The 10,727-nt window shown below is 51.1% G+C and overlaps 3 protein-coding genes across 3 annotated transcripts; 1 reads left to right on the plus strand and 2 right to left on the minus strand.

The window, feature by feature from the left end:
• Nucleotides 1–104: 104 nt before the first annotated feature.
• Nucleotides 105–3,287, minus strand: BO86DRAFT_410498 (putative C6 transcription factor). The gene is made up of 4 exons (XM_025674504.1): nt 2,658–3,287; nt 1,204–2,510; nt 834–1,156; nt 105–774 (listed from the first exon to the last, which is right to left on the minus strand). Exons 1-4 carry the CDS (start codon nt 2,789–2,791, stop codon nt 316–318), a joined length of 2,223 nt encoding a protein of 740 aa, XP_025526843.1. The 5' UTR covers nt 2,792–3,287; the 3' UTR covers nt 105–315.
• Nucleotides 3,288–6,978: 3,691 nt separating this feature from the next.
• On the plus strand, nt 6,979–9,179 carry BO86DRAFT_410499 (ferric reductase family protein; the record flags this gene model as incomplete). The annotated part of the gene is made up of 1 exon (XM_025674505.1): nt 6,979–9,179. One exon carries the CDS (start codon nt 6,979–6,981, stop codon nt 8,824–8,826), a length of 1,848 nt encoding a protein of 615 aa, XP_025526844.1. The 3' UTR covers nt 8,827–9,179.
• Nucleotides 9,180–10,199: 1,020 nt separating this feature from the next.
• Nucleotides 10,200–10,642, minus strand: BO86DRAFT_118596 (uncharacterized protein). Its single transcript, XM_025665987.1, has one exon. It carries the CDS (start codon nt 10,528–10,530, stop codon nt 10,231–10,233), a length of 300 nt encoding a protein of 99 aa, XP_025526845.1. The 5' UTR covers nt 10,531–10,642; the 3' UTR covers nt 10,200–10,230.
• Nucleotides 10,643–10,727: the final 85 nt, after the last annotated feature.

The following is a 10,727-nucleotide window of genomic DNA, read 5'->3' on the forward strand; positions in this document are numbered from 1 at the left end:
AATACGTAGGACGTAACTATGTGCTCTTCAGGTCGGTCGGCGTGAACTCCGACTAAACACTTTCCCCCCACGACCCCGCACTAAACAGTGGGGGTGAAGGGAACGGACGGGCGCGCGGCGGCGGTGGTGGTTACGCCTGCCCCTGCAAATCGTAAGGCATCTCTTTGATCGGGTACGGCCCGTACACGCCTAATACGGAAATATACCCCGGTTCACGGTCTCCAGCAATGGATTATGATTGTGCCCATAATACCGTATTCGAGTCGCATCCTTGTGCCTGTTTATTACACTGCCACCCAGCCATCCTCAGCTCTTCTAGAAGAGAAGGTTGCTGCTCATGTCTCCCGACCATGTTGGTACCTGCCAGGTCTGAGGTCGATCCTGACCATGAATGAATAGATCTGGATTCTGGAATGTGTCCAGTGCGAGCGTGTTCGTTCCTGACATCTGATCACCAGAGACGTAATCACCAACAGCTTCGAGATCCAGCCACGAGAAGTCGTTTGCGGGGCTGAAGTGCACATGGGGGTCGGATGTATGGTGTGAGAGTGCGCTGCTATCGTTTGGCATAAGGACCTCGCTTCCTTGGTGCGTCCCTGCTGGCGAAGTGGCTGGCATTTGTTTTTGTTGCCACAAGAGCTCCAGAAGCCGTGAATACCGTGACCCAATATCATCGGGGCCGGCGCTGGCTCGCCTCAACACTTGTGTAGTCCGAGTGACAAGATCTCGCACCTTCATCTCCTCGGAGAACATCATAACACCGAAGGAGCGGGCCTAGCCGCATGCAGTCAGTATTTAGTTGAGGCAGGAGAGGGGGATTGGAGTTCTTCTACCTTGTACAAGAATACTGCAGAATAAATTCCATATAAATAGAATCGGAGCGGCATAAAATGGAGATGTTTCTCGGGGTCAACCACATCGACAAGTATGGTCAGGTAAGCTTTGGCAGCATCTATCGACTCGTAGATAAATCGAGCATCCTGCATCGAAGCCACATTGTTGAAAGTTGTCCGCAAATACTCTCTTTGAGACTGGTCGTCATTGTTCATTTTGGAGACCAATGACTGGGAAATAGCTGCTTGGAAGGCAAAAGCGTTGGTGTAGAGTCTTAGATATTCGTAAGAAAGTTGTAAGGTGACCTTCATTGGCGTAGAGCCTGCTGATGATTAGTGAGACGGCATGAATGCAGAGAGTTTGACTCACATGGTAAGGAGCCCCATAGAGATTTCCATCGCAGGATTGCCAGTCGGAAGTCGTCAACGTACTTCACATAGTCACCCATAAGCATCATTTGATTGCTCGTTCGCATCCCAGAATATAGCACATCGTGTACATTGTTATACAATTGAGTAAGATCTAGCGTGGCCTGGAAGATCCTCGCATAGTCCTCATCGCCATCATTCACTGGTTGAAGCGATGGGAAGTCCTGGCTAACAAGACCAGTCATTGGTCCCGGGCCTCGGGACCAGAAAGCTCGCCCGATGCGCACAGATATCAATCGATCGGACACATAGCAACTGGTCCATGCTAGTCGCCTCCGAGCCTCCGTCTCTGTGTCTCCGGATGAATCGCCTCGAAATGACGATCTGTCCAGTCCAAGAAAATACCCAGACCGCAGAGCGAGGCCAACATGCATCCAGGCAGCGCGATCCTCCTCTCCGCGACCAACCTTCTCTATTCGAGGTCGGAGGCCTTGGGGCTCCCATTCCGCTAGGAGAAGTAGGGCCTCTACAGCCTCCACGTCGCAGTCGGCGCCGGCGGCGATTCCGGATATCAATTCGTGCATGTATTTGGAACAGTATTCGTGGATCTCTGGTCGCTCCACAAGGTCTTTAGAGGCAATGGTTAAAACGGCAGTGAGAAGATGCTTCTCATTGTTGGCGAACGTATCAAGTGCGCTACGCTCAAAGTACTTCCGTGGCACCAAGGGGAGGTACGGGTGGAAGTGCTCAGCATATCGAACCACTAGTTGCCAAACGGTCCCCATATCCAGAGACCGAGATTGTACTAGGCGATATGCTTTGATGCCACTGTTGGACGGAAAGTCACCCATGGAGCCATTTCGCAGCGCGCTGAGTCCAGTGAAGCCATTCGAGCTTACACGAAGAGATTCGGCTGCAAAGTCCGGGCTGGGACCATTCGTTCCTCTTTTCGCGATGCCAGTCAGACACTGCCATGCGTCAGAGGGGTTTCGGGGCACGGAGCCTATGGAAGCCGTGTCTTCATCGTCCACGGACAACGAAGGTGCGGTGGGGGGATCAGGGGGGACAAATTGAACCGGGCCGGGGTAGGAGCCCAAAGCCGGTGCCTGGCGGTTCTCCGAGTTTGAGGGGCTTGCCGGTTCTATGATGGAGTCTCTTCGGCCCGATGTTATGCTGTCTGGGGTGAAATTCTGCATTTTGTTTTTGCGAATGCGCCGTCCTCCGCGGTTAGAGCTACCTAGGACACATTCACGCCTATCTCGGATGCAGCGCTGGCATGGTGGCACTCCAGGACTACCACTGCTGTCTCTGTATGCGCGGTTTAGTTACTTATCCATGTATGAGAGGGCCAGCATCTGTAAAGACCATGAAATGAGAAGGAATGGATGTAGGCAAAAGAATCAAAGATGGCTGGCAGCAGGCTAGAGCACCATATTCAGCAGACGGTTGACTTACAGATCACATTTCGATTTACGCTGCCTGCAATGCAAGCAAGCCCTTGAGACGCGTTTCATGAGATGATCTGAACGAGCTTTGGCTCTCGACCCTGGAGTTCCCGCGACCGGGGAAGATCGTTCGTCTTGCTCCATGGCGACTATTCTCTAGAGTGCGACTGTCGCTTCGTAGGTTCACTGCACCCGATTGAGATCCTAAAGCCACATTTTCATCCTAGTAAGATCTCACAAACTTGCTTATTAAAGCCACGGTCACGATTTGACTCCGAGATACCATGCACGTGATGTGTCAAGGTCTGAGAGATAACCGGCTGAAGAAAGGCGAAAGAGATGATCAGGCTTGCTGACTGCAGAAAAGAGAGGAAGGGTAGAAGTTATTGGTGTCAGACAGAGGGCGAGGAAGGTTTGGTGGGCGTTCAGCGGCTTCGGCGTGCTACCAGCATATTATCTGTCGTTCGTTGGAGATCGGATTCCAGCTTCACTCAGGCGCTCGTGCTTTCCCCACACTAGAAGGAGGGAGGTAAAAATAAGTTCAGTCTACCACCAGCCGAGCCAAGTCGCATGCACCTAACTCAAAATGCAGTCATCAACTTAAACTCCGCATGAAGTTGCTGGGCTAATCACATATGCTGGATTGCAACCGACATTGTGTATGATTTCAATGATAAACAGGAGGCGGCAGAGAAAAGAAACTTGGAAAGAGTAAGTTGGAGACGGCAACAGCGGTATTACCCGATCCGTACATAGCACGGTATTCTATCCGAGCAGTGACTTGAACAGCAACAAAACTCAAAATGTTCAGACGTTGTTTGAAATGATAAATGACTTTATTGCAAGTACCTACGCTTGTATAGCTAGGAGCTAACATTGACAAGCTGGCATTTTGCGCTGCGCAGCAAGTACCAGTGTGCCGTTCCCGGCGAATATATACTTCCAACTACTAACAGTGGTGACCTTTGAGTGTGGAGTAAGAGTTCGATCTCAAAAAAGAAAACTCTGGAACACACTCACAGCATACCCCAGTCCATATCCCACAGAGCAGCAATAATCAGCTTCGAGGTCAGCACCATTTATGGATAACTGCCCCGATTCAGGCCGGGGATAGATGCCCTTGTTGATGATAATTGCAGGTATCCAGCATGTATTGACATCAATACACGAAACGGTCGGACTCCCCCCGAAGGAAGGTTCAATAGCCGTCTGCGGGGGGAATCGGGTTTTGAACCTACCTGATTTGATTGCTGCCCCCGCATCGGAAGACATACAAGAATGATGGGGTTTCTTGACGGCTACCTTAGAGTTCAAACATTCTTGTTGCAAATATCGGCTGTTCATCAGGAGTGTTGATACCAGGGCAGACTTCTAATAATGGACTACTCTACCGTCACTGTGCTACACTGTCTCCATGCTATTGCCAAGGGACCGCGAGCTGTTGCCTTCGAAGGCAGCATGCAAAGACCTTACTGTAGGGGCGACCGCTCCTCTGCACAGCACCTGACCAAACAATCAAGCCTGCCTGAATAAATAGGCCAGCCAGTCAATTGAGCTACAAACAACCATGCAACAAAGAGCTGCGAGATGTCAGCGAAACATGCGGATTCCCTACCAGATACAACAGGTCATATCTATCGATAAATCCGACATTCGAATCCGAGCTGGCCTACAGTGAGCTCAAGCAAGATAGTCTGCTTGCCTCTGCCTGCCATTCCTAGGGCTTCTGAGGCCAAGCTAGGACGTGATGTTTCAGAAAAAATCTGGCAGTGGGCAGATAAGGGTCTAGTGAGAGCCTATCGGTATGTGGTAGTTCACATGTGCAGGCGTCTTTCAGTCAAGCTCCTTATCTCATGCGGTCCTACAAAGGGAGTGAATCCTGCCTTGACAGCAATAGTCAAAGGATGCTAACATGTCAGGTCATATCTACCTTAGCTCGTCATACCACACTTGACAGCCGCGCAGGATTACCAAGTGCGTCTCAGATCCGTGCGTTAGTCTTCCATTTTAGGCGCTGGAAGCATGGCATAAAAAGCTAATGAGCTACTGCCTGTCATTGAAGTGTCGAACTCCCATGTGGCTTCAGGCTTGAGCCGAAAGAACTGGTGAGTTCGGTTGGCACTTCAGTGGGACACGAACCTGAGCCATGGGTAAAACGCATATCCACTTTTCTTTTTGTTCCGACGGGGTTATTTTTATGTTATCTGTTTGTCTCTTGATCGATTGTGTTTTTTTTCCCTCTGATTTTTTTTTAGCAGGGTTCCAAGAAGTATCAAGTCAAGGAAGAAGAGCCGAATGTAGGAAGAGTATTCCGAGATAGCCAGGAAACCGAAGTCTCCGAGCAAATGAGAGAATGGGATTAGAATCAGAATAATGAAAATAGATTAAACAGGGCGGGCCTAGTCTCGGACCCGTGACCGCCATGTGTCTCCGACTCTCCGCCCAATTTCCCTGAATCTCTCCCGTAGTCTAGTCTAGTCTAGTTCTACTATCTCCTCCACTGCCAATTCTCCTTCCCTCCTCCTCATCCTCTCCTCTTCAACAGTCCACTTACTTTCAATTTAACAATCATCATTCTCTCAAAAGCAACATCACCACCATCACCAGTGTGAACACCAAGCTTTGTTTCACCCCAAGAGCTTCGCTAACACACCAAACTTAGTCAAGTGGCTGAATTCACCTGCCAGTGGGAATCTCGGTGGGCCACCAAACATGGCTCTGGCCAATATGGAGCAAGCGTTTCAGCTGGAACTGCAGCACTTGAAACATGCAAAGACGTCGCGATAAACCAATACAATTCTCTCAATCATGAATATTCAACCTCAACCCCTCAAGGTGCACGTCTTTGGACCTGTGAGAACGGTTAAAAATGCAGTTCCGGTCAGGGGCTGGCTGTTCAGTGGCCAGCGATGCGCCTCGGTCGGACAACCCCTGCTGCAAGCCTGCAGCTTGCCCCGTCTCCGCGGCTGCTGCTTGGAGCCAAGAGCGCTAAACACCCGGCCAAGCCTGGAGACCTGTCCATCTCTATCAGAAACAACGATGCCATCGTCGGGCCCTCAATGCGCTCCAGAGCTCTTTCTACCGGTTCGAGGCCGAGCGCAGACGTCTGTCTTGGCGCCCAAGATGAACCCCTCTCAGGAGGACCACGCCACTGTTACCTGCTAATGGGTTTGTGGCCCTGGCCATTGGTCATCTTTCGGTATGTACGGAGTAGTAGCTTGATGGCAGACCCGGTCCGCTGCCTGATGTGGTACTTTTCTTTCGCTTAAAGGGTATCTATCTGCGCCGTGGATCTCCCAATGTAGAAGTGATTTTTCTTCTCCATCTCTTCTTACCTTTCGTGTGTTCTTCGAATCCTCTTCTTCACTCTTTTATATTCTTCCTATTGCCATTCTTACCTTCTTCTTCAGTCAATCGTTTTCCCTTTAGCCAGCTGGCTGGTCGTTCTTCTTTCACCGAGCGGCTCATCCATCCATTCATTGTTCATTGTTTCAAACAATCGACTATTGTGCCTGGAGTTGAAACGGACAAGCTTTCCCCTGCCTTCTTGGGTTGTGCCGATCATTGCCTGCAGTCAGACGTCATTTATCATGAAATAGGCGGAATTGGTCCTTTTCACAACAATAGACACTCTCGTTGCTTTGTGTTACTTTCTCTTTTGCCGGCAGCTTTCGCTTCTTCTCCTAGCCGCTGCACTATTCGCGACGCTGCGCGTCTTTGATCCCCTTGCTGGAATATTTCTCTTATATTATGCACGTAGGCAATCTAAGGTGAGTATATTTGAAGGCTGGCTCGCCCCTCATGACGCTGGTCATAACTCTAAGACTAAAGCTTGGTAGACCCCAAACGTCAACTTCGCCATCCTGTCTGGTGTCTTCAACATTCTTCGGCTCCGCTAAAGGACATCACCCGTGACAACATCTTGGTCATTTGCTCACCCCTTGAGGCAAACGTCATCATCAGAATCGCCTAATAAAACGACCTGCCAGACGGTTCCAACTCAAGTACAGTCCGTGGAGATTCGAACAGCATCTTCGTCTGTCAAACCAGCCTTGCAGCCGTCCGCTACTTTTGATACTGTCGCTCTCGCTGGGGTTCTGTTTACAGGAGATCCCCTGGAACTCCCTTGCTCTTCCCCACATTCTTTCCGTTCCCCTGCCATCAGGCTCTCTGCGTCTACGCAGTCATTGGCCTGTTTCAGGCGGTTCGAGCGCTATTATTAGGAAGCTCGCTGGAGTCACCACCCCACACGACCTCGTTGCCTCCCTTCCATCGTCTCCTGTCGCCGTACTCATCCTCCACAGCGTGCTGCGCAGGCTATCGCGACTCCAATGGATAGTGTACGGCAGCACATAGCCTCTCGGGGCTATGGCGTCAATGCCACTTACATCTACGAATATTCAAGAGGCTTGAACGGAGTTGACGTGCCTCGAGATCATCTGTTTACCCAGATCATCTACGCGTCTTTGACAATCCTTGCGTTCGTCGTGTTCTGCGGACGAATTGCACAGATTAGCCATGCCTACCTTCGCCATATCACCTCTCTGACGGCAAGCAAACGAGAACAAACTTTCTGGAGTGTCGAGGTATCACCTGCCTGGACAAACTTCAAGAAGCATATGCTGTATGCACCCCTGGGAAGGAAGAGACACAACCGGGAACTTCAGCTTTCGTCGGCCATCGGCGTGGGCACAGTGCCTTCCAGATTCCAGACCATCTTCGTTGGTCTATACCTCGCTAGTCAGATCGCCTATTGTGTTATTCTCGACTACAGGGTGAACGTCAAGGCGGCCCTTGTCGCTGAGCTCCGCGGTCGTTCCGGGACGCTGGCCGTTCTTAACATGGTCCCTCTTTTTCTCCTGGCTGCCCGCAACAACCCACTCATTCCCCTGTTGCACATCAGCTTTGATACCTACAACCTGCTTCACCGGTGGCTCGGCCGGATTGTTGTCATTGAGAGCGTTGTGCACACGGCCGCATGGGCGGTCAATGCATGTGACGAAGTTAGTTTCGCTGACATGCTTGCTCGCCTCAGTGACACTCCTTTCTTCACCTGGGGACTAGTCGGGACCGTCGCAATGGTGGTTCTCGGACTCCACTCCCCATCCCCAATTCGGCACGCCTTCTACGAGACCTTCTTGCATATCCACCAACTTTGTGCTCTGTTTGCATACATTGGTGTCATCATGCACCTGGATCTTGACAATCTACCGCAGAAGCCTTGGCTCATTGCGGTTGGCTTGATGTGGCTGCTGGAGCGGCTGGCTCGCCTCGGCCGGATAGCATACCTGAACATCTCTCCCAGCAAAGGTTCTACAACCCTGACGGTCGAAGCCCTCCCCGGCGAAGCCTGCAGAGTGACCTTCCAACTTCCCAAGCGTGTTCACGTCGGTGCAGGTAGCCATGTGTATGCCTACATTCCCAGCGTTGCCCTCTGGATGTCGCATCCTTTCTCTGTAGCCTGGGTTGAGCCCAGCGAGGCTGTGACGGCCCCAGCAGTCACCGGGACATCTTCGGACCTCGAGAAGCAGCCCATCTCTAATCTGGACAAGTACATGAAGGCCCACCAGGAACCGACATCGGTGTCTCTCATCATGGGTGCTCGCCAAGGCATGACCCGCAAACTGTACAACAAAGCCCTCGCAGCACCCAGTCAAACGCTCCATCTGTCGGGCTTTATCGAAGGGCCGTATGCCTCTCACGCCGTCAACCTGGCCAGCTACGGCACTGCGGTCCTCTTCTCGGCCGGCGCCGGTATCACCCATCACATGCTCTCCGTGCGTGATCTCATCATCCGCTCTACCGAAGGCCGTGCCGCGACTCAAAAGATCTACCTTATCTGGTCCGTTCGCAGCACAGAGCACCTCGCCTGGGTGCGAGAATGGATGGACCAGATCCTTCGGTTGCCGGGCCGCCGGGAGATCCTGACGATCAAGCTCTTCGTCTCGAAGCCCAAGTCCTCTCGGGAGATCGTCTCGCCCAGTGCCACCGTGCAGATGTTTCCTGGCCGGTGCAAGGCGGACGTCGTCCTTGACGAAGTCATTCCCGAGCGCGTCGGCGCCACCGTCGTATCCGTGTGTGGCCCTGGTGCCTTCGCCGATGAAGTGCGTGCCGCTGCCCGATCTCGTATCGGAAAGGGTGCTGTGGTCGATTTCGTCGAGGAAGCCTTCACGTGGTAGACCAGCACCGCTCTCCCAACCCTTCCCCCTAAAAATTGTATCCACGTCCTTTCTTGTTGTGAATGCTATTGTGATTAGAGCCCCAGCCATTTTTGTCTTTATCTTCTCAGCTTCTTGTCTCTCTACATTCTTTGTCCCCTTTTCATGGCTCGTATCACCCGCCCTTAATATTCTTGTCAAAACTTCTTCCATCACTTCTTCTTTTCTTTTGATTCTTTCCCCCTTTTTCTTCTTTGAGATATATATACAAGTCATTGTTCATTACAAGCATGATCATCATCGTGCCAACCATTTACTGTCGTCAGCAGCAGCCGCAGCAGCCGAAGCGATCACCAAGCGCAAGCATGACTCCGTGATTGCATTTGAAATCTTTTTGTCCTTCCGCCTCCTCGATTCCGCGATCAATCCCTGCACTGTACCACTGAGATGAATAACGAACGAAGACCACCACGCCCAGCCGCCAAAGTGCTATTCATAGCTCGACCCCCAATCCATCTACTTCTCTATCTCTACGGAGTACGCACTACAGTCAGCTAGCTCTCAGACCCTAAACCAACCTAAATCTAAATCTAAATTAAGCACCCGACTTCTCCGAAAGATATTTATTACCTAAACCTTTTCCTGGCCCAATTAAACTAAACGTCCAGTGGGACCTTAATCTATTCTGGCTCCTCGGTACTCCGTACTAGTCAGTAGATTAGGACCCTAGGGGGAACATATGACACACGGACTCTTGGCCTTCCGTTTACGGAGACTAGAATATTCTTGCGTGGAGGAGTGGAACCCTAAGCCCAAGCCTACCCCCGTCGCTCTCGGATGCCCCCGTTTCTTGCTTTTTCGCTGCATGTGAATTGTCTCGTTCTGTTGTTCTCCCTGGTTTGGGATTTGCTCGGGGCTTCTTTCACCTTCTGCAGCAGCAGCAGCAGCAGCAGCATCATCGAAGGGGTTCGTGGTCTCCAAGGCACCTCCATCTATACACCCAGTATAATCCCATGGGCTGTAGCCCCGTCCTTCACCACCTATACATAAGAAACATCAGTACACTCACCCCCTTCCTTAACTACCGGATGCTACTCCTCTCCTCTCCACCATCCCGCAGCCATGTATGTAGTCTACAACCGCAACGCAAACCAGAGGAGCTTCGATATAGCGATACAAGGCGGTTCCAACCGTTGAGCACGGTGATACGTGATGGAATCCCATCTCCGCGAGGAAAGCCTGAGCGCGGTTGTGGCGGGGAGCAAGTAGCCTGGGCTGGCGAGGGCTGCGGGACTCGCGGCACCGTTGACACACTTCCTTTTGCTGCTTTTTTTGCTGTCCGCTTTGGGGAGGGTTGTCTTTGAACAAAGACTATTAGACATGTGGATTGTTATCCTTGTACCATACCTATGGCGGTCTATCCGGTTACTGCGTAGTAGTTAAATGGGAGGGAAGTGCACGACTGTTCGGAATGACAAGATCTTGGACAGTAGGAGGTTTGGGTATGTCTTGTTCGATGTATTTTTCTGGCGAGTCTTGGCGACAGGTCATGTACATATAAGTATCAGCATAGGAAGAGGATGTATGAGTAAGTGGAGTGATGAACGATAGAAAGGAAGTGAAATAGAAAGGATGGGGGCAGTGAAGGGACAAAGGTCCAGCAAAGCAGAAACCCCAAGTCGGGCAGATTGAACCTGAATGAAGGATGAAAGAGGGGCCAAGCATTCAAAAAGAATACGCCTATGGGGCATATATGAGTAAGGAGTGACGAAGGGCCAGGGAGAAGAGAAGAGGAATCTAAAATATGTGCGTCTAGAAACAATCCCCAAGAATTTCCCGGATATGTCCAACAACGATAATTCGAAACACAAACATATGTATATGGGGACAAATTATACAAAAGCTGGGCAAGGAAAATCATT

The sequence above is a fragment of the Aspergillus japonicus genome, assembly GCF_003184785.1.
Source record: "Aspergillus japonicus CBS 114.51 unplaced genomic scaffold BO86scaffold_30, whole genome shotgun sequence".
In the NCBI taxonomy this organism is placed as follows: Eukaryota; Fungi; Ascomycota; class Eurotiomycetes; order Eurotiales; family Aspergillaceae; genus Aspergillus; species Aspergillus japonicus.